The 24,383-nt window shown below is 43.4% G+C and overlaps 1 protein-coding gene across 1 annotated transcript; it reads left to right on the top strand.

Moving 5' to 3' along the window:
- Positions 1-1,273: 1,273 nt before the first annotated feature.
- Positions 1,274-24,383, top strand: vwde (von Willebrand factor D and EGF domains). Its single transcript, XM_061256271.1, is given in 31 exon segments — positions 1,274-1,410; positions 5,855-6,045; positions 7,133-7,364; positions 7,696-7,758; positions 8,200-8,432; positions 8,539-8,628; positions 8,729-8,873; positions 9,066-9,280; positions 9,391-9,464; positions 10,109-10,382; positions 10,923-11,119; positions 11,447-12,285; positions 12,749-12,885; positions 13,304-13,468; positions 13,977-14,081; positions 16,193-16,307; positions 16,937-17,187; positions 17,522-17,741; positions 18,057-18,275; positions 18,516-18,810; positions 19,133-19,428; positions 19,652-19,747; positions 20,002-20,097; positions 20,700-20,795; positions 21,006-21,101; positions 21,328-21,423; positions 21,891-21,986; positions 22,185-22,280; positions 22,811-22,906; positions 22,995-23,092; positions 23,549-24,383. Coding segments are annotated over 31 exon segments (5,316 nt in total). The 5' UTR covers positions 1,274-1,331; the 3' UTR covers positions 23,564-24,383.

The following is a 24,383-nucleotide window of genomic DNA, read 5'->3' as shown; positions in this document are numbered from 1 at the left end:
ACAGGTAGAATTTATAGAGACAAACACAGGCTTGGTTTGTAAGTTCAAATTCTTTGGCAGTGTGTGATTTTCCAAAAGATTCAACCATCTGGTTTTCTGTTTAGCAGAATGGTGACTAATTAAATACCTTAGGACTCACAGACTACATCTGTCTTTGTTACCTCTGAAGTTTTGGCATTTAAAAGTATATGCTGTGAATGTTTTAAGCAAATGTGCATTGTGCAAGTAAATATTCACACCAGATCATATTTAGCTAAAACCAATCTATTCAAGGCTTTTAAAAAGGTTTTGTAAATAAAGTCTTTACAGCTTTGAGCACAGATGTATGGAATGTGTTTAATTATAGCTTTCCAGAGAAAATTGCAAGGCAAATTACCTCCATTGCTTTGTGGCATGGCTACAGCAATATTTTTTTTCTGAGTGAGACATTAGTTAAAACACGTTTTTTTTTTACTTTTGTAAAAACAAATCTCTTAAATGATGACAGCAACATTACCAGTGATTATTCGCAGAAACTACCAACCTTCAGGGAAAAGAGGTCAAAGGTATTTGTATTTGTTTTAAAAAAAATTGTTACGTAAAGAAATGACAATGTATTGCCTTATATAAAGAGAACAATACGTAATTCAGTTTTGGACTTGCAAATGAGCGGCAGTTAAGTCAACCAGCTGATTATACTATGCTATATAATAGCATATCATTGTCTAAAACCAATGGAAGTATACTTACTGAATGCATATGCCACTCGTTTAAAATTAAATGGACATGATGTACAGTACGTCAGTGGACTGTGATTGCACTTTCACACACTGTCTCCGTGAACGTATTTTTCAAGCTGAAAGTAAATTTTATAATTAATGATTGCACTTTATTGTACATGGAGTTCGCACAATAAACATAATATACAAATTATCGCAAAGTGTCCCTTTTAATAACGCTTTCATAGCAGCAGAGTCGCCTTCTAACTCTTGTCCATAATCTCGTTAATATCCATATTTATTTTAGTGTTACCATTTAATATGTAAACATACATATAGGTTATGCAAAAGAACGCCCCTTCTGTTGTGATGCAGCAGAATCTGTGGTCCCACGCCGCAGTTTAGACCGTTTGAGATGTGCTGGACTCGGGACGGACAGCTGAGGCAACAGTAGCAAACGTTGGGAGCTCTTGAGTGATTTCCTTGAAATTTCGTCATGAAATGGGGACTTTCACAAAGTTATTCCTACAGGTGAGAAAACGCTGGGCGTTTGAATGCCGGCTTGATGGATGAAGGTAACATTCATTCACGGTTCAAATAACTTAGGAAATATCTTGGTTCGTGTACAGGAACATGGGGACACAAAATCCAGTGGAACGATTCCTTCTGTGCCTTGTCATCTTATTAACGACCGGTGGATATTGTCAAATGGGTAAGTCAACCATTTCATGTGCGCGTGCAACAGCCAGGTTTCGCTAGCGTCGTTTGTCTATTTTTCTATTTTTTTTTATACTAAATTTGGTATCCTGTATTTAAGTGTAGATGTTCACACGTGGAACTGTATATGTGGATAATGCGCGGGCATATAGCTACTTATATATACTAATAGTCAAACGAAATTTGTATTACTCGTAAAAACTATTCATACTCTTTAGGCTATATCTTTATTAATAACTTTTCACGTTGGTAAGTTGATTGTTAAAAAATAAAATATCAATAGCAAAAGTAAGCTATGTCAGTCCTTGGCACAAACTTTGCGCTACAAAATTGCCCATTCCTCACTGATGCGATGATAAAAGACGCTTAAAGGGTGCCAAAGTTGGACGAAGAGGTAGCCTATGCCAAAGCAGCCGTTCATCTGCTGTTGCCATATCACAGACAGTGGGGCTGGTGTAAGAACACAATACACACAGCAATGCAGTCTTATCTCTTCTGGCTGTGAACGCTTACCTTCTGATAATTAACTCCTCAAAATGGTGTCTAGCCTTCCCCCGATATTTCAGTTGAGGTGTAAAGGTGTAAAGACGCTTTGACACAACCTCCCCTGAATGCCTTCTAACTCGTGCCTGTAAAACTATGGGCTGGGTAAACAGTTTGCCCCAGTGGATTCGAAGTACAGGGGGGATCTCCAAGGCCAAATTATGCACATTAACAATGATCCCAAACTTTCATATGTACTGTCAGTTTCAGAACAAAATATTTTCACAAATGAAAACAATAGAACACATGACTGTATTCAAAAAATGCATCACTGTGTGGCTCTTTCTGCATTCATGGAGCAATCTTCTTTCTCAGCCTTCAATCGTCTCTTGTTTATGCATTTGAGCAGTTTATTTATTTAATATTTTAGTAGTTATCTGTAGCCTACAGTTTGTCATAAATAAGCTTTCTTCCTTTCTACAAGTAATTCAAATCAGTTTTCTGTCTCATAGACAGACATTTGAGTTGGTTTCAGCACCTAATGCGCTGAAGACATTGACAATGGCTGAAAGAGGATTTAGGTCTTGTCCATTTTTTCTGGTCTTTAATGCCAGTGTGTATCAGTGACTCCAGATATATGTGCAGTCTGGTCACTTATCATAAAAAATCATAAAAAATGTAAAATATCTATTCTTTAAGCTCACACATAATGTTGCATGTGGTAAAAGTGAGAACATTGTGGGTGGATTTTTGTCTTTCTTGTCACACTCCCTGAATGGGTTTCTCTAGAAGAAAAATATACCAGGAATATATCAGGAAACTGCCCAGGTGGACTGGGAGTCAGGAGCATCAACTGGCCTAGTTCTGGGAGTTAGTTATAACATTTTAAAAAGATGTGCTACCCTGAACCTGTCAGTGACATTTTTCCATCCTTCCATGTTTCGGTCTGGCTTCCACTAAAGAGGAACCTCCCACTGCAATATGATAGGGTGTGACAAGCATTGACCTCATGTCCAACTTTCACAGCACATGGGAATGGCCTTTGTGGCTGCTTGATTGTGTGCTATTTTTTAGTTGTTTGGGTGCAGAGATGTCAGTGCTGCTTTCAGGCAATTCTTTGTTCTCTATAGGAAAACAATCACTTCCACTTTGTCATTCACACTTTGGAGCTTTGAAGCATGTTTTTAGACCGGTCCATTAGAATCCGACACTGTTGGTTGAGGGAGGGATTTTTCTTTCCTGTTATTTAGTCCTCAAAGGTCATTAGACAATTCTGGGCCTGTGGAGTGATATGACTATATTTCTTGGTATACATTTGACATAGTCTTTGTCTTTGGCTTTTGCATTTTTCGACACACTTTCTGAGAAAGGCCAATTTAGTCCAAACAGTTTGGAACTCATACTGATAGGTGCCATTAGTCTGTAGTCCATCATGCCATCTGATTTTTGTCTGGCTTTCTATGCTTCCCATGAGAGTGTCTGGAAGACCTCAATGGACAACGGCCAGGATTACATTTATTTACATAAACAAGATTTCGTCCAACCTGACCTTCAAAGCAACTATGGGGTAAACCAGCTGGGACTGATGCCTAATCAGGTCACTTCAGGTCATCTTCTCTGTGGACCAAGCATTCAAATATCAAAGTCTGCTATTTAATCTGAAGAGGCATTTGAGTTGTTTGACCTTTTATCTTCAGACTCCACTGTCTTTTCATTTCACCTTGTTTATATTTCCCAACTCTTTGTACAACCTTATTTCTGTCTCTTCTTTATCTTTTCTTCCCCTTTATGTCTCTTCTTCTCATCAAGCTCTCAGAAGTTTGCAGTCCTCTATGGATTTATTGTCATAAAAGTTTATTCGAATTTTGAATTTACACTTTTCCCTACACAGTGTTGTTCTGGGTCACTCTCCTCTAACCATTTGTTATCTGTGGTCTCTAGCCCTTCTTGGGTGTCAGTGGTGTTTGCACTGCCTGGATCTGCAATCCTCTTACCTCTTTAGTATACTTCTGTAAGTCTATGAGACCCTCTGTAAACGTTTATCCCAGAACAATAAACAACACTCTTTCTCGGCATGTAAAGGCTAGGTCGGCATAGGCGTTATCAAATATGTGCATATGTGAAAAATAGTTGATACTTTGCCACCATGCTGCTGTGTAAAATGGCATATGTGTTTTTAAGTGATTCTAGTTCAGTAATGAAGGTATTCAGCATTTTATGTGAAAGAACAAACCTTGGAGGCGTTGTGTACAATGATAATAAATGTTATAATTAAATAATTATTTCTTACCATTTTTAAACGTACCATTTTTGAAAGAAAATGGGAAGTGTTACTTATTAAAAACTGAAGTTGCATGGTCTACTATCACTGTGTTACATCATACATCAAAATCTGAAAAAGTATATATTGTCTGTTTCTTTAATTATGAAATACATTTCCTGAGACAGCACTTCATACACCATTAATGTCCTCCCAGAAATGTCACTATTTTTCTGGTCATAATCGTTTTTACACTAATTATGGTGTTACCCTTGGATTCTTTTGGTAGAGGCCATATTTAGTAACTGGACTCCACAGGCTGAACTCTGCTGAGCTATTGCTGCTCCCAGCAGTGACATATGTATGGAGTGTGCTCTGAAATAAAAGTACATAATTGTAACAGAATGCACAGCAGTGTGTACTGTACATAGAATGCACCAGCATATTCACTGGTTTCTAAATGTCTACACATGTCACTCAGGGAAACATTGACCATGGGCTACTTTCCTTTCTCTGTTTGATGCTCAGCCTATCTGTGTATCTCTCCAACGTGTCGCTCTCAGCCTGCTAGCAGTTTTCCAGGCCCTGTTTAGTCCAGTATGTAGGGCTGGACCTATCTCCTGCGATTGCAGTTCCCTGTCTGCCAAAACATGATGGGTGTTGCAGCTTTGAGGACTAGATACTGTATCAACTGCTGTGGGGTGGAGAGGAAGCTTTATAGTGTACTAGATGATTGTTCAATGCCCTGCCCTGCTGTGAAAAACAGCTAAGCCTGTTTGACCAGCTTGGAAATTGAGCTGGTCAAGTTTGTTATAAGCTAGTCTTGCTGGGTTTGAGGTCAACAAGCTACCAGCTGTTTCAAAAAATAGCTTACACTGGTTAAACCAAGCTGGGAGCTGGTCTCAACTAGCCAACTAGCTAAACCATGTTGAGCTGGGAGCTGGTCAGAACAGGTCAACCAGCTACCACCTTGAGCTGTTTTTCTCAGCAGGGTGGCCTAGTGCTATATGGCTCTGGCTGGGTGCTTGAGATACAATTTTTGGAGATACTGTTTGAGATTCTATTTTTGGGCTACTATTATCCTGCATATTGTAATGTATGAACCCCACTGCTATTCGGGACAGTGTTGACTAAACGTGGCATTGCCTGCCTTTTCACACCATAGCCCACAGCCAAGCTCACATAGAACTGCATCAGATGAAGACCTTTCACTTGTGACTTTGCCATGCAGTCCACAAGAGCTGGTTGCTAGAGAGCATGTGCATCCCTCAGAGCACATCTAACTGTGCTCTGGGGGATGCAATTGGCAATTGAGTACTGCCTTATGAGTTACAGGGCACAGACTTGTAGGATTTGATCCAAGGCTATGGGGATCATCTATGCACCATAGAATGTTGCCTTAACCGAAAGAGCCACCCAGCAGCCCTTTGAGCAATATTTGACTATAAATTGGGGTGGGCTGATGGAGGCGGGGTGTTTCTATTGTATGGATAGTAGAAAGTAAAACTATATTTTACAGATTGTTCTTCTAACGGTTCTCTTTATCGACTGAAGAAATGTATTTCCGTTAAATTTTACACCTTGTCTGTCTTCTCTGTCTGATCCTTTTCTGTGTGTGTGTGTGTGTGTGTGTGTGTGTGTCTATGTGCGTGCATGTGCATGTGGTGGTTGTTGTTGTTGTTGTTGTTGTTATCAGGAATACCTCCTGAATGCGCTCCAGGGGGACACACACTTCTGCAGAACCCCTACCGGAGCGTCAGCTTCAACTCTCAGCGTCTGCAGCACTCCTCTCTGCAGGACTTTGTGTGCGATCACTCCCTCACTCCAGGCTGGTATCAGTTCCAGATCTTTGACAAGCCTGCCAGCATGCCCACGGAATGTGTGGAGGTAAATCGCATTCTATTGTGGTTGGCCTTATACAGAGGGCAGTACCATGCAGGAGTTCCAGTACTTCCAGGAGAAAATTGGAATGAGCACCACAATCTTAAGGGGTTGGGGAACATTTGGTAATAACATTCTGGTTCAGAATTTAAGGCACTGCATTTAAATCTGAAATTGACTCATATTTGTAAAAGTAGCATTTTTTTTTCTGCAGCGACTAGCATGAGGGCATAGCTAGCTTGGAGCTGGGTTGTAACATCACTAGGTTGGTTTATCTCGGTTGTTCAAACTATTCCTGTTACTAGACTGCTGTTTTCTGTGAGCTCCATGTTGAATTGTGAGGAAATGTAAACACAGAGAGCCCAAGGAAGGTCCTTTTGTATTGCCCCAGGGTGATCAAATGAGTGTTAGGGGACCTACCGTACTAATTTTCCCAAACTGCCTCTGGCAAAAAGACCGCGACTACTGCACCGCTGGCCTGCGGCTCTGAAATGTCCACCTGTGGGATTGCTTAAAACATCGTGTATAAATGCCTTTTGTTTTAACTGTGTTGCTATAGCCTTGGCAGTAGCAGGTCTTTGAAGTGAACATTGGGTCTTTGTGCCCGGGTGAGCAGATAGATTGCACATAAACAGTAGCAGAGCTGTGAAGGACATCTGAGATGGAGTGTTTCTCATTTCCTTCCAGCTGGAGATCATGGCCTGCTGTTAAAGCTCTTGATGGCTCCATTTTAAATGTCAACTGCACCTATTTCCTCTCAAGATTCTCAGTGATTCATCAGGGGGTGCATTTATTTAAAACATTAGAACAAGGACATTAATATTCAAGTGGCATGCTGACAAAGATGAAGAGAGGGGGTATTCAAATAGCAGCTGATACAATAGATATATACACTCATCTAAAAGACACTCCGAAGAGAAATCAGAGACATGCACATAATCTGACCTTAGTTCTTGATTAATGTGTCAAATACGTATACCCCATTAATACTATGTACTTACCTATACACTGAAAAGTACATGTCCTAACTGCAAGTGGTTCTTACACATTCATGAAATTCATTCATGCCATTACAACTTGTATGGGTGTGTAGGTGAACCACTGCGGGACCCAGGCCCCGGTGTGGCTGTCTCTGGGCGAGGGGGAAACTCTGCCACCATCCCTGGAGGTGAAGCAGCTCACTGCCTGTGCAACCTGGCAGTTTGTCTTCAGCAGCAGCAAGGACTGCTGTCTCTTCCGCATCCCCGTCACTGTGCGCAACTGTGGCCACTTCTACGTGTACCTGCTGCAGCCAACACAGGGGTGTATGGGCTACTGTGCACAGGGTAAGAACTCTGCAGTGCCTTGTGGGTAAATACATTGGTTTATGGGTTCATGAGATATGATTGGATACAGCACAGAATTTGAATGGATTTTTATCCAGTTCACAATATTTACATGTGTTGATGCTGAAGGGTATGTATGTTGGTCAAATCATTATAGTGATTTACTACTAGCCCCAACCAGAGTTCATTAAGGGAATGTCCACCATTACCTTACACAAACAAAGCATTTGAACCTAATCTGACACTGAGCATTTGAACCTAATCGAAGAATGTCCCTTGTGGCAGCTGTTCGTGCAGGATCTTATTTGTTTTTCTGTTTTCTTTTCAACAGTAATGCCGGACTCAAAGCCAGTCTGCAGCCCTGAGGAGATGGACATGGATGGGACTTGTAGAGGTGAGGTTCACAAAAGCATCAGTGTGCTACGACAGGGCACAGCCAGATACCGGAATAATTAATGTCAGAGTTGTGGTGCGGGTGGAATGCACCCTTCGCATGCCGGACCTCCGTAATGAGCTTAGCATGTGGCTCCCACACCTTCGCCGCTGTCTGTGGCATCCTCCTTCTGCTGCCTCGTTAATTATCCCACAGCCAGTTTTACAGCTCACTGACAGGGGCGTGGGGCTCTCATCCACTTTTCAGATCTGTCCCAGCGCAGTGAAGGGTGAGAGCTGGGTCAGCCTTGTCAGACCCTCTCTCCCTGCTGTGATAAATGACAGCGAGCAGGCACACCAGCTTGAATATTTATAACACTGTCCCCTACCATACCCTTCACGTGCTACACAGTGTTTTATGTGGAACACAAGTCCTTACAAATTGCTTCTGTGCGCGTCCCAGCTAAACAGCTCCCGGCTCCAAGGTCACCCGAGATCACAGCGGAGATTTCGGGCCACAGCGTCGTCCTGAAGTGTAGTTTCGGGGGTCAGAGTCCAAACAGCTCATTGGGGTACATCGTGGCATGGTCTCGCCTCTCCCCCGAGGGAGACAAGGAGGAGCTCAAGCAGGAAACGACCATCCAGACCTTCTCTTTCATTGAGCTGGATGGAATTAACCTGCGACTGGGGGACAAGGTAAAGGCTCGTACTATTTCCTTAACAGTAAAACATGAGATATTTGCCTTTATGGCCTGTCATTGCACTGTTGTTTACCACTGCGGCCACTGTTCTGCACTGACAGATTTACTGTGGCTGCTCCAGCTTCTTCCTCGACTCACCACACATTCGAGGGACGCCCGCGGAAAGCAAGGAGTTCTTCGCAGGGATCAGGGTATGGGGTCAATGGGATTTACTCGCTTCTTGTAAATCTTGTAAATAAATTCTGTTTGTGTGAATGGCTGGTTAGGAGTGCATTGGTGTTGTGTATCTAGTTGAATCCAGAGGTGGTATCTATCTCAGAGGATGGAGAAGAGTATGAGTTGACCTTGGAGAGCACAGTTCCCATCCCCTGCTCCTCAGAAGGCCAGCCATCTGAGGGCTGCACTCTCACATTACACCTGAGCCTGAGCAATCAAGGTAAAGGCATCATAACTAACTCATACCTTACATTTTAGATGAGAAACTGGGTCCTCAAGGGCCACTGTCAATCATAAGTTCCACAGCTTCACTTCATGTTTTACCCATGCTATGATCAGATGTCCAGATAAAGACCCATAACTGATTTGTGAGGAGAAAGAATGATGTCAGACCTTCTCTTAATCTGTTCAGGGGAGGATCAGCAGGGCCAAAATCTGGCCCTTTCCGCCTGTCAGGTGGAGCTCCCACAATCCCCCTGCCACAATGGGAGCTGCAGCTCCGCCTCGGTCCACTTCACCGCAGTGACCGACTTCATCCAAGATGGAGACAGGACCACCGCCATATGGGTGAAACCCGTTGTCAGCCCAAACTTCCTGTGGAGTGGTTACACACCCCAGAGCATCCAGGTAGGAGAGCCACAGTCTCAACCATGGCTATAAAACAGTAGAATTTGGCTAATCTTATGTAAGTGCCAGTTTAATAACTGCTTTACTTTTAACTTGTTTTTTTTTTTTAGATCCATGTAAAGGATGTTCCATCTGCATACTGCTACTCTTTTACTGACCCTCATGTCATTACATTTGATGGCAGGTATTTCAACTATGTGCAACCCTTTATCATTCAACAATTCATTACTGCTATGACACTGCTGCCGGAGGCTGCAAAGACACATCACATATGCTACTCTTATTTTACTACTGTGTATTCCCAGTTTAACTGATCCAGTTAGCCCAATGTTGGCCTACAGTCATTTTTATTAGTGGGCAAAGACGTCAACAACCCAGATGGCCATTCAGAACACTGGCCACCACCAGCCATGGTTTTATCTTTAGACAACTACATGACTAATTTGCGCCAATTGATGTCACATGTTTAGCCATGTTTAGATGCTTCCAAATACCGCCCAGTACTGGCAGTTAATGTAAGTTCTGTATTTGCCACAATTGGCTCCAAATGCAAATGGACCTGTGGTAAATGGTAATAAGGTTTACTGAGCCAAAATGCTAATCATTGTTAGATTAGCAGTAGTTGGAGAATTTCAGCACTACCAATAAGGTTGTTCTGTGATGGCCATGTACTATGTCCACAAAATATACAGCACAAGACTAACCTGTTGATGTTTAGGGGTATACTATCTGGATGTGATTTTATATTTTGTTCTTGCTTGTGATCCTTTAATTACTTCATCTTTATGTTCCTGAAAAATGTAATCAGTATTGGTATATGTTTAACAGGAAGTATGATAATTACAAGACGGGGACCTTTGTGCTATACAAGAGCACAGTGCGGGAGTTTGAAGTCCAAGTTCGTCAGTGGGAGTGTGGCAGCCTACATTACCCATCATCCTGTGCCTGTGGTTTTGTGGCCCGTGATGGAGGCAATGTCATCTCCTTCGACATGTGTGACGGAGAGCTGCACAACACAAAGCCACACCTCTCTGTGAAGAGAAGAGACCCCACACGAAGCAACATTCGCATTACAGAGTCTTACCAGGGCAGGAAAGTGACGGTGTGTAGAGAATGCCATAGTAGTGTCAGTGTGTCATGAATTAACTCCAAAGCTAAACGTCAAACTCACATGTACATAATCAAGATTATGAACAGCTTCATTGAAACGGGTATTGAAATGTTACTTTACATAGAATAAATTCAGTGCAGTGATAATCATGCCATACCAGGAGATTGACTAATAAAAATCAGTTGGTGATACTGAACTTTAATAGGAGGTGACTCAGAGCATACAGTGTATCTGCTCTCCATGGACTCAAAACACTGAACTTGACATATACCTGCAACTAAATACACAAATGCAGCAAAGGTTTCCATAAACAAATGTTGCCATTAGTTGGCCCATATCTTCCAAGTCCTGCTCTATGGCTGGAATAAGAATGGGTATCAATATCATTCCTGGCCTTTCAGCTGATTAAGGGTGTTTGTGTGGGAGTAAACAACATCATGAATTTCAGATGTTGACAAGGAACTTGCAGGGAGGAACTACTGAACAAAATGCTTTGAACAGTTAGAAACAATGTTTTGTATGTAACTATAGATCACATTCTCTTCGGGAGCCTTTGTCCGGGCCGACGTGGCGGAATGGGGGATGAGTTTGACCGTTAGAGCCCCCAGCTCGGACTTTGGTCACACAGAGGGCCTATGTGGGACCTTCGATGGGGATCCCCAAAATGACTTTCACAAAGCAGGGGATGACTCTGTACGGGATGATGGAACATTCATTTCTGCTTGGAAGTAAGTTTCAGATACTGTCCAGTTCCTGAAAATCACAACTCCATAATTTCAGAAGAATATTTTAAGAAGCGCTGTAAAATAATCATGGCTGAATGAATGGTTGCTTATTTTTCAATCTATGCAGCTGTCTCTGTAGAAGTAATAAATATCTTATTTGCACTATATTTTATTTGAATATTTATTTACAAAACTGGAAATTGTGAAGAGATGCTTTCCTGTCCTGTTATGGCATAGATTCCAGTTACACTTGAGAAATATAATGTACAGAATGGGTGTATTTTTGTCCTCTACTTGTACTCATTAAATTGCACATTTCTGTCTTGTCAGGCTACCACCTGGCAGCAGTCTGTTTGACAGCATGCCATCCTACGAAAGCTCCTCAAACTCCAGGAGCTACTGCTACTGTGAGCGGGAGGCACGCCAGACACCTGCCAGACTCCAGCCTCACCTGACGTGCTCTCACCATGACAACGTCAGGCTCCCCGTGGTAATACCCTCGCTGGATGTCACAGCTGAATACATCAACTCTGTGGACCTTGTCAGAGGGGTGGACAAGCGGCAGGCTGTCCCCCGTAGCCAGGGCGGACGGCCCAGCGACCGCGCTGTTCACCTCGCCCCTGGGGCTCCCCCCTACGCCCCCGGCGAAGGACCGCAGGCTCGGAGCAGACGCAGGCGACAGGACTACACGTTTGTGGCCAACTTCCCCTTCCAGAGCCTGAGCCAGACCGACATCGAGGGCTTCGCCTACTTCTTCCCCGAAGACCACGTGGTGGACAACCAGTCAGAGCCCTCAGCCTCGCCCTCCTGGCCCACGGAGTCCGGCCTGACGCGGGGCCACGCCTTGCAGCTCTGCCGGCACGCTGTTGCTAACTCCAGCGTGGGGGCGGGCTGCGGCCGCTTGCTGGGAGAGGTGCTGGGCAGCGTGATGGAGATGTGCCTGGCTGACCTGCAGCTGAAGGATGACCTGGCCTGGCTGGGCAGCGCTCTGCCCCTGCTGGAGAACGAGTGCGAGAGGAGGCTGATCTGGGACAGGGAGCGCAGCCAGCTCCAGGACATCCTGTCCTTCCTCAAGTGCCCTGCCCTCTGCAGTGGGAATGGCCAGTGCTCTGAATGGGGCTGTGTCTGCTTCCCTGGGTTTGGCTCCTATGACTGCAGCGTGCTCTCTGGTAAGTGTCCCCGGAATATGTGCACTGTTTGATTCAAGTTGCTTCTCACGCTTGACTGTTATGGCTAGGGTCGGGTTGGGTTTCAAAACCTGGTACCGCTATGGCACTGGTTGTCATACAACTGAATCACAATGCAGATTGTAGTGCCTTATTTTGGTGCTACATTCAATTCTAATTTCTGTTTAAATTGGTATGAATTCTATAATTGTGAAATTGATATAAACAGTATAAATTGTTTCAGGCACCATTTAGATACTGGCAGTATCGTTTTAGCACCGGTATTGGCAAAATATAAATCTGGTTCCTTGGACACCTCCTGACTACACCACTCTACTCATCCAGAGCTGTACTGATCCATGATTGTACATTTCAGTTTTTCCAGGTTTTTTTTGTCAGTGAAACTTCTCTCTTTTTTCCAACATGTTCCCGGTGTGTTGCTTGGCTTTCTGATATTGTTCCGAAGATCAGATCCCAGAGATCACGCAGCTGGAGAAAGCAGGGCTCTGTGATGTTCGGCAGTATGACTGCTCCACCGTCCGTGTGTTTGGACAAGGGTTCAAAGACTCCTTCGAACTCAAATGTGAAGTTGTGAAGGAGAAGGTAGACTTTTGACCCTTTTATCTTCAAACTAGTATGAAAGAAATTGGTTTATTTTCTTTGAGAAGAAAATCATAGTAAGAAATTGTTTTTACCTGGCTTACCCTGCAATATGACATTCCTTGCTTGAGAAATGTCTTTCATCATAAGCAATTTCAACAGTCATTGGCCTCTATTTAATATAACTACACAGTATTAAGGGCTTATGTTTGAGTTAGTTTTATATTTTCTACCTTACAGCTATTTTCCATCAATCTCAGCTACCCACTGAAGCTGTCATGTAAGAAACATCAGGAGGAAAAAGTGAAATTCATCACTTAAACTTAAAGCTATGATAACGATGAGCTGTAATGAGAAGCCTCTGTCACTTCTCAGCATGCATACCAATAACCTTTTCCATCATTTGTGTGTGTGTGTCCAGTTTGTCAGTGGGCAGTGGGTGCTGGAGGACCCACAGTTCATTCCAGCCTCCTTCCTCAGCACAACGTCCCTGGACTGTAGGCTCCCGCTGGAGAGCAGTCAGTCTCTTGACAGCCTGGACTTGGATATGGTGGATGACAAACCAATCGCCAGATGGCAAATTAGAGTGAGTATCAATACCTCTCATTTGGTTAATTTCCATAATAGTGTGGATCAGTGACTTGGGTTGTGTCCACAAAGCGTGTGTAAGAAGTGAGATGCTCTTGCTTAGCAGGTATCCTCAAACCTGCTTTGCTTATATAGAATATTATACCTGATCTGACACATTCTGTAACCAATTTATGCGACATCCAGTCAGATACAGTAATCGCATGGTCAACCACAGTATCACACAGCTTTTTGTATGTTTTCTTTCTAGCATTACTTCTTTAAGAACATTTTTCATGTCATTTTATGATTTTATGGATTTCTCCCACAAAGCCAAACCTTTAAAAATTACTAAGCAAGAAATTAAAATCCAGATGGCATCACAAGATTGAGTATTAAACAGTGTAATTCAGTAAATTTCAACAGAATTGTGCATCAATAATTATGAATTTGCAGTTGTAATTTGTAAAGTGCCTATACTTACTGTAGTTCTGTAGTACTGTGTCTGACTGTCAAGCTTCCTGTAGGTGTCCAATGATGGCTACAGCTTCAGCAATGCAAAGATCCTGACTCTGTTTGATGGCGCATGTCAAATCTGCACACCCCACACTGAAGGAGTCTGTACTCTGAAGGTTGGTGACATACATCTGCATAGAGACACCAAGCCATGTGAAAATGTATGTTGTATCATCAATAAGCAGAACTCACAAGCATATAGGTATATTTACTGTGGCATAAACAAGTACATCTCTAAAAATTCAATTTAGAAAAAAAGGTTAAGCTGCATGGACAACTTTATTACTTATTTATGAGACTTCTGCAATGCATAGAGCCTCATGAAAAACTTCAATATGTGTCAAATTTGAAATCCTATTAAGTACCCACAATATGTGCAATAATATGGCCACAGGGGTAAGATGTAGTTGGAAGTGCAGGGGTCAGAGAGTAAAAGTCCTGCTGTGTGTTTTATTCCATCCATGAACTCAGCCAGCTAATTAGTTCCTGGTTGAAGAGTTCTACTAATTATCAAGTCCAGGTGATTGGAACAAAATACTCGGGAGGATGTTAATAATGGGGCAACTTTGGCTCCGGCAGTAAGAGCAGTTGTCTGGCAGTCTGAGGGTTGCTGGTTCGATCCCCCGTCTGGGCTGTGTCGAAGTCTGAGGGTTGCCGGTTCGATCGCCCGCCTGACTTCAGTGTCCCTGAGCAAGACCCTTAACCCCTACACCGGACGAGCTGGTTGGTGCCTTGCATGGCAGCCAATTGCCGTTGGCATATGAATGCGTGAATGAGAAGCTTGAACTTTACAAGTGGCTCACTTCAACCTTGAACTTTACAAATGGCTTATTTCGACTAGAGAGCATTGCTGCTTTTCTTCAGTGGTGTATTTATTGAAAAGGGTCCCATCTTACAGACTCCCATCAGCATTTTCATTTCCAAAGTATATGAAATAAATAGGATATCAGTATATCGCCACTTTAAGATCTGCTGTGAAATATATTATAATATTTTCTAAAAGTTCTACATAGTTACACTATATTGTAGCGAAAATGAAACTGTGCAATTGTGCAAGCAGGTCTGTATGTGTGTGACACTTACACACGACATGGCTCAGGCAGTAAGAGCAGTCGTCTGGCAGTCGGAGGGTTGGCGGTTCGATGCCCCGCCCGGGCTGTGTCGAAGTGTCTCTGAGCAAGACACCTAACCCCCAAATGCTCCTGATGAGCTGGTCGGCTCCTTGCATGGCAGCCAATTGCCGTCGGTGTGTGAGTGTGTGTATGAATGGGTGAATGAGAAGTATCAATTGTACAGCACTTTGGATAAAGGCGCTATATAAATGGCAACCATTTTACCATTTACACGTATTGACCCTAGTCCATCACAGGAACAGAAGCATTTCTGACATTGACAATGTGTAATATATTTATTCATCATGCTACTGGTCTGGTGTGTGCTTATTTGTCATGGTAAGTGCTTTACTTGTCTCATATATTACAGCTCAGGCACATCCCCTTTAAACAGTCCTTTCAGGGTCTTAAAATAAGACTGATCTTAAAATAACACCAAAATAACATGAACAAAGACAGCCCAGTAGACCTCCCTCTGCTGATGCTTATATTTCTTCATGATTACGTGTAGAAAAGGTATCAAATGTTCTGTACAAAGTACTGAATATATCAAACACTTTTGAAGTATATAGCGAGTTGGCAGTTTGCTTTCAGTCATTTTAATTGGTGCAGTATGTCAGCAGGACAGCTACACAGACTTTGTGGGCAAGACGAGGAGTTTGGTACTTAATCTGTTCTGCCAACTGTTATTAATTCCCCTCCCACAGTTACTATGGCTCACATTTCCTCAAATACAGGAAACAATTTTGTCTTTTAGGTTGAACTACACATACACTTAACATATTCAGGCTCCTTGCTGTGTTTTCTATCAAAGCAAAGAAAAGGTTTTTGTCTGCCTGCTGGCATTTGAAAGGGGGAAGGGACAATTTTCCATTTAACCCTTCAAAGCTCTCATGCAGAGTAGGCCCATGTACCATACCTTTGTAACACACTCCTGTCCCAGTTCATATATTAACTTATATTTATGTTCCCGAGGATACCATAATGTAGTATTATGAGGAATATTACAGTATGGTGCCTGTTCAATGGTAAAGTTACAACCTACTGTACACCGTGTAAGATGCACATACTGTATGTTCTCTGAAATGCGGACTCCCAGCTGTAACGTTTTTCAGGAGAAGACGTGTAACATTGACGGACTGTGCTATGGAGAGGGGGACCTCAATCCCAGCAGCCCCTGCCTGAAGTGCCGCCCAGAAGTCTCCAAATTCACATGGTCAATCACAGAAAGTACATCTATCTCACTATTATTTTCAATGTTATTCTTTGGGCATTATGTATATCTGTATCTATGTATATTAATCCTGGGGTAATGATAGCTTCCTTGGGCTTGGTGATTTTGAAGTTACTCATTACTCATGTTCAATGGTGCCTGTCCATTATACAGTACATTGTAGTGTGTATTGAGCTGACATACGTATATGCTCATTATGGTGTGTACTGTATGGCTGCATTTTCTCATGAACATGTTTGCACATGTAACTGATGAGTGCCATTTGGGGTCCTACCCTTGTAATTGCTCCCAAGTTCTTTATCTGTGAGGAAACTGCTGTTTGGTCAAAAAGAAGCCCCTTTTTGAAAAATGTAATAAAATAAACCCTGACAGAGTAATAATATTAATAATATTATGTAGATCTTAGCACTTTTTCTATACTATTACAGAATTAAATGTTGTAATAGTGTGGTAAATGAGTTTTTCAGTCTATGTAAGTTCGTATTCATATATTTAATGCATTTATGCGCCCCGTATGTTAAGTCACTGTGGATAAGTGAATGTAACATAACGTACTGTACCCAGTGGACTGTGGTACTGCGTGTTGATGTGTGTGTCGGTTCCGGTGCTGCTCTCGTCCGGGCAGAGAACGAGCCGCCGGTGTTCCAGGCGGTCCAGGCCCGGCTCCAGACCTTCCAGGGGGAGAACTTTGTGTACCAGTTTCTGGCGTCGGACCCTGAGGGCTCTGCGGTCCTCTTCACTCTGGAGTCCGGCCCGAAGGACGCCCTGCTCTCCCCCGCCGGCCTGCTCATCTGGAAGGTGTCGTCCACCTCACCGCAGTCCTTTGAGTTCGCCGTTACCGATGACTGCAGCGCAGAAACAAAGGCTTTTGTAGAGGTGCGCTTCTAACGACGCTTTGTTTTTCATTTAAACCAGGTTTTTAAGTGGTTGTTTGAAACTAAAGCCATAACCGGAACTACAAACCCATGGAATGTAGCGTGTGGATATATCAATTTAACTCATAATTGTGATGCTCCGCTTATTCGGCACATATACCTTTACACGGTAACTTATGTAGATAACTTCCATGTGCAGAGAGTTTACAACTTACAGCCACAAGAGGGAGCTCTGAAATTGAAATCCCTTCTGGCTTTCTGAGAACACAAAGGAAAGCCAGTGTTTGTGAGCAGCAGTGCGCTGGCCTGCAGCAGTAACTCTGTGTGATTTCCAGGTCTCGGTGCGGTCATGTGACTGTCAGAACGGAGCTTCCTGTGTCACAGACATTAAGTTCCCCCCCGGGAGTGGAGAGTACCTGTGTGTCTGCCCTCCAGGGTTTGAGGGGGACAGGTGTGACGTTGACACGGATGACTGCGGGTCCAGCCCCTGTCATTTGGGCAGGTGTGTGGATGGGCTTAACTCTTACACCTGCATCTGTCCACCTGGACTGACAGGTAAAATCAAATACCCATGATGGTTGATCATTTTCTTAAAAAAACTAGGGATTTAGAATGTAGATATTAAACCTAGACTGTTTGTCAAACCCCAGTACCCACTGAATTGATTTAAGATGATGAGGATTATTATTACTGTAGATTTTATAACTGCCTTATCCGATGCCCTTCTCATGTTTAATTACGATTGAATCAATTTAGAATACAAAATACAATACGATATTGGATAATTAGGTTACAGTCTTATAAAAACAAGCATACAGTACCGCTAACATTCAGAATACATAACCAGCATCAGAACGCACTCCGTTGCAGGTCTGTCGTGTGGACAGGATGTGGATGAATGTGCGTCAGCACCGTGTTTCCCCGGAGTTGGCTGCAACAACACGTTGGGGTCGTTTGTGTGCGGATCGTGCCCTGCGGGACACTCTGGAGACGGGAGGACCTGCAAACGTGGGTTCAGCCTTCAGCACTGCTGTGTGCATTACGCCTCTCACACTTTCACTGAACAGCAGCCCAAATACGCAGGGAGACGTGCATCTGACGGGCTGACTCTCGTCCTCTCCGTGGAGCCAGGGGTGTCTCAGACCTGCAACTGCTGCTCGTCATCACCACCGCGCCTTATAATCACTGCCATTCAGCCTGTAAATAAGATATGTGGTGGTGTATATTACTGATAGACAGTTTTCATTCTAGTTAGCTGGACTGAGCCCCACAAAGTGCTTCTTGCAGTTGGAAGGTTCCCCCTGTTCTAGCAGTTGTGTGTGGTTGCAGCGTCGCTGACCCCCTGCTCCAGGAGACCCTGTTTCCCAGGGGTGCAGTGCTTCGAGAGCCCGCACCTGACCGCCGGCTACACCTGCGGGCCCTGTCCGTCTGGGCTCCATGGCAACGGCCACACCTGTACAAGAGGCTCTCCAACTGGTATGAACCGCCATGCTCACCCTGCCAGTCACAAGGCATTGGTTACTGAATCATCACTGACACCAACAATCTGAGTCTCCTTACTTAGATGATAAAATCTCGCTCTCAAATTCAAATCCAGCCTTAGTAGTCTTTCCTTTTCTCCTGGGTAATTAACTGAACAATTAGTGCTACTGACTGCCTGACTCCCAGGTAAAGGCAGGGTGGAAAAACCAGCAGTTCTCGGCCCTTGAGGACCGTGATTTGATGATTCCTGGTTTATGAGATGCATAGTTCATAGTTGAGACCTCTTACCAAGCTGTTCTGGTTCATGTTTAAGGTTTGTCCTCTAACTCCCAGTGTTTTACAGGGCAGAGGCCAGGGGCTGGCAGGGCGGTGGAGTCTGTCTGGGACCGGCGACAGTCGTCCAGCGACAGGAGGACTCAGACAGGCGCACAGGACAGGAGGACTCAGACAGGCGCACAGGACAGGAGGACTCAGACAGGCGCACAGGACAGGAGGACTCAGACAGGCGCACAGGACAGGAGGACTCAGACAGGAGCACAGGACAGGAGCACCTCTGGGTCAGGGACCCCGACGGTACACAAGGCCGGGGCCAGCCAAGACAGGACCCCGCCCTCCTACCCCAGTCCGGAGGGGACAGCCCTGGTGACGTGCGCGGACTCTCCCTGCTTCCCCGGGGTCCCCTGTGTGCCCTCCCAGACGGGGTCCTTCAAGTGCAGCCGCTGCCCCTTCGGATACACTGGGGATGGAGTCAGCTGCAAAGGTCACCTGCCTCCCTGCTGACAATACCTGGGCTCAACCATTAAAAACCATGAACCATTCCGTGCCATAGCACACACACTTGTTCTGATGTGACATTTTATTTTATTATGACATTTCTATATGCCCTTTGCAGACCTTATCCCAGACATTTGCCATATCCCAGCAAACATGTATTATCTGTGTGAAGTGTATGATGGTAACAGATATGAAATGATGTGTTACAGCGGTGTGCCGGTACCCCTGTGGACGCAACATGGAGTGTTCCAGGCCCAACACCTGTAGCTGCAGGGAGGGCTACACTGGATACGGCTGTCACATAGGTCAGAGTGCTGGGGGGTGTTTGTGCAAGCTGCTCAGATGGGATATCATGCATGATTTTCCCCACACGTAGCAGCCACGGCTAAATGAGACCAGAGGTAATTTTGTTAGGCATTCAAATGGGTCTCAGTTTAAGGGTGTAATTTGTGGGTTGTGTAACAGTATCTAAGCTTGGCTGTCCCCTCTAGCCTGGTTCTGTTGCGATAGCGACACACACACACACACACACACCCTGACTGCGCTATGCTCCCTGCAGCTGTGTGCCGGCCCGACTGTAAGAACCGAGGGAAGTGCGTGAAGCCAAACACGTGTGTGTGCGCCCTGGGGTACAGTGGGCCTTCCTGTGAGGAAGGTAAACACACCAACACACCAACACACCGACCACCAGCCAAAACACCCTGAATCAGACATTACACACTCTGAACTGTAATCTCAACTGACACATAAGATACATAAGAGACCTACATATTTTCTCCTGATGGTCATAGAAGCTCATCAGTCTCTATTGTGTAGCTGTATAGAACACACATATCTGGCAGTTGTGACATCTGTCACCATGGAATTTCCCATAAGGTTTCAGCACCAGAACTGTTCTCAGCAATGCTAATGGGGAGTCCAGCTCAGCCTCCTTGATAATCAGTACTTATTGTTCTTCCATAATGGAATCCTCAGCTGCTTATAAATAACAGGAGAACAGAAACAATACTTTGATATGCAAATGAGTAAAAGTAGTCTAATATTAGTCTAATAGTAGGAAATTATATAAAAATAGTGGTATCTGAACTGACTGAAGACTCAGCTGATTCAGGAGAGAGATACTTTGAAAAAGGATCTCGGTAAATTGATCTCCAGTGTAAAAAATACTGGTTGGAGTGATTTTCAGTGATTTTGTATATTGACAGCTGGCGTGAGGTGCATAGCTTTCCTGGTGTGTTCTTTCATCCTCTTGTCCAGCTAACTGTGAGCCAGCCTGTCAGCACGGTGGAACCTGCCTCGCCAGGAACCTCTGCACCTGCCCCTACGGCTACGTGGGACCCCGATGTGAAACAAGTAAAACTCATTTAGTCCAGTCCAGTTTTGTTACAACTGAATACATGTATTTTGTATGTACTGTATGTGTATATACAAGTAGGCTCCTAATAGTATTCAATAAGGCAATTGCTAATTATATGCTGTAGCTATGCTTATGTAATTTTCTGAAGTGGTCCTCTTATCTGTGTGATTTCCTGAAGTGGCCCACTTGCATGTGTGTCTCCGCAGTGGTGTGTAACAGGCACTGTGAAAACGGAGGAGAGTGTGTATCTCCTGATGTATGTAAGTGCCAGTCTGGCTGGTATGGGCCCACCTGCAGCTCAGGTAAGTCTTCCCTTTACACAGTTTAGTCCAGAAACAGAATAAAGTCTATCCTGGGGAAGGTTACAAGCTTGGGAACATGGTGTAGCATTCTTCCACTAACATTCTCAATAAAGTCATTTGGGTCTAAAAGTACTAAAGGTAATGCCAGATTAGTGATATTTCTGTTACATACAGGCGTCATTGTTTATGTATTTACACCCTACAATACATTGTCTTTACTTCCCAGCGGACTGTAAGCCAGTGTGTCTGAATGGTGGGACCTGCATAAAACCCAATGTGTGTGTCTGCCCCAGTGGATTCTATGGCTCTCAGTGCCAGATTGGTAAGATAGTGTCTCTCTATCAGACACATATCACTGTGTATAGATTGAAAACAGTGTAATGTACAGATCCTAGCCCTGTAATATAGGCTACATTCTCAGAGTTGATATCTGAAATAATTAAAATCATTGAGTGGTATGATCATTTAGCCCCAGTCCTGACTTATGATCCATATGTGTAAAAGAGGCTAATATGAATGAGTTCTGCACACCCCAATGACATCTGTGAAAACAAACTCCTTGGTAAATGTGGTTGTGCATCATCGGGCAGCTCAGCTGATGTATAAAATGAGTCAGCTACAAGAGACCACTTGAATTTGAGATCAGAAATATGAAAATAAAACAATCACATGAATGAATAGCAAAAATCATGTCTAAAGTACTACATGGTCAGCATCCAGTCCTGTGTAGACTGTGTTGCACAGTAGATACTGTTTATAAATGCTGTACATGCCCTGTTTGTGTTCCAGCTGTCTGTAATCCTCCTTGTAAAAATGGTGGTCTGTGCATGAGGAACAACGTGTGCTCCTGCCCTGAAGGCTACAATGGAAAACGGTGCCAAAAGAGTGAGTTCCGCCCTTTACATATTCCACCTGAAAACAGACATGTCTGCGTTTAACATTAGCAGAGTTGATTCCAACTATTTATTGTTTATACAGTATGTGTGTTTCCCTTAGGAGTATGTTAAGTTTCCATAAAACAAGGAAATGCTTACCTGCTCCAGATTTAATGTAGCTGTGTGTGTGTGTGTGTGCGTTTTCTAGGTGTGTGTGATCCCATGTGCATGAACAAAGGGAAGTGTGTGGGCCCAAACATCTGCTCCTGTGCATCTGGCTGGAGAGGGAAGAAGTGCAGTGTCCGTGAGTGAGATCCGTTTATCCTGTTCATCCTATTCATCCTCCATCTTAGCTCATGGTCACTCCATGACCAGTGATTGCCACCATGTCCTGTTCATCCTCCATCTCAGCCCATGGTCACTCCATGACCAATGAGTGCCACCATGCCCTATTAATCCTCCATCTTAGCTCATGGTCACTCTATGACCAGTGAGTGCCACCATGTCCTGTTCATCCTCCAGCTCAGCTCAGCTCATGGTCACTCCATGACCAGTGAGTGCCATCATGTCCTCTGTGGCTGTGATGTCAGCATTATTTTAAATGACAGGCTGTAGTAACAGTGATTAGGTTGTGGGTGGAGGGCACCAAGGGCCTGGCATTTTGTATTCACTTGGGCTTACCTTCAGGTTTTTCTCAAATTATTAAATTCCTTTATAGTAGTTCAATGGTTGATTTATAGGCATTTTACTTCCATGTTTCATTCACGTTTCCTTCACTATTATTATTATTATTATCATATATGTTATTTTCTTTCATTGCTGTTCTGCGTACAGCGGTGTGCCTGCAGAAGTGTAAGAACGGTGGAGAGTGTGTGGGGCCAAACACATGCCATTGTCCAGCTGGATGGGAGGGGCTTCAGTGTCAGACACGTGAGTCTCCCATAATTCTTTGCACCCTGTCAATCATGGGGATGCTCCACTTTTCGGCTAACCTTACAGCCTAACATGTGTTTTACAGCAATATGCAAGCAGAAGTGTCTCTACGGTGGCCGATGTGTTCTCCCCAACTTCTGCCACTGCCGTTCTGGGTACACAGGCATGGCCTGCGGGAAAAAGGTAACGTGCGGTTCACTGCTCTGTCTGTACGCCTCCCACACTCAGGCTTAACTGCTTTTCTTTTGTTAACTGCTTTTTAACTGGTTTTTTTTCATATCCACTTAGGGCATGTTTTGTTTTTCTCTAACAAAATGATTTCGTTTTGTAATGGTTTTTCAACTGCTACTGGTCTATCTCATAAATATTAATACCCTGTGCTTACGCTGGTGCTTATTTTCAATGAAATGTCATGCGTGTATTGGAATTGCTCTGTAATTATGACTGACCCTGGTCCTGGAGTGCTGCCATCTTTGATGCAGTTTTTCAATAGCAGTTGATTGGATTGAATAACAATCCTCTGCATTTTTTTTTATGAATATGCTTAAACAAACACAATTTGGTCACATTATAACGGTGATTAAAATAGTGATGATAATGGTAATGAATTGATTAAATGGATGCTTGTGTATGTTTCAGGTTCCACAGGGATGAGTGGGGAGCTGAAGAAGCTGCAAATGTGATAAACTGCTGGGAGTTCTAAACCCATGAGAAGTACAGCATTGAGAGGAAGTGTGTGTGTGTTTGTGTGTGTGTGTGTGTGTTTCAGTATGTGTGGTTTGCTTTGAGAAGAGATAATAATCCAAAAAAGTGAAAATACTAGATTGGTATCAGTGTCCATCTGTCACTACCTCATGACACTGGGTACAGTCTGGGTCCTGTGGGGGTTCACCAAACTTAACCCACCTTTAACCTTGGATCTTGGACTCTCATATTGATTTCTCATAATGTGATTGATATTATGCTCAAAAATATTATTAAATCCCGGTTTATCATATAATGCAATTTAAGTTCTTTTTTAGCGTGCGTGTGTTACTGAGTGTGTGTTTCTCTTTACTTGATGTGCACTGTGTCATTTTACACAATACTATGCCTGGAACAATGTTAAAACACTTTTTATCCTTTGCATACAATATGCCTAACAGATTAATTTAATTCCCTATTTGTTCATAATAGTTTCATAACCTTTCCCTCAAAGCATCTAACACATTTTAATGACTGTTTATATCTGCTTTATATCTGAGTAATTTTGGTTGTAAAGTTTTATTTTCTCTCTTTGATATTGTTGGATATTAAAGAGTAAAAGTAAATGTACTTAAAAATCATATGCATTGAAAAAAATGAAGACAGTTTAGCTTCGCTCTGTATCAGTATTTTGGAGCATAAGACCTTTTCTGAAAATAAATTATAGTTGTTGAGTATTTGATATATTTACTTTTGCTGAAGTATTTTTAAATAAAATATTTTGATCTGT

This window comes from Conger conger, chromosome 1, assembly GCF_963514075.1.
Source record: "Conger conger chromosome 1, fConCon1.1, whole genome shotgun sequence".
NCBI classification, from domain to species: domain Eukaryota; kingdom Metazoa; phylum Chordata; class Actinopteri; order Anguilliformes; family Congridae; genus Conger; species Conger conger.
Note: the sequence above shows the minus strand (reverse complement) of the source record. Positions and strands in the feature narration are given on the sequence as shown.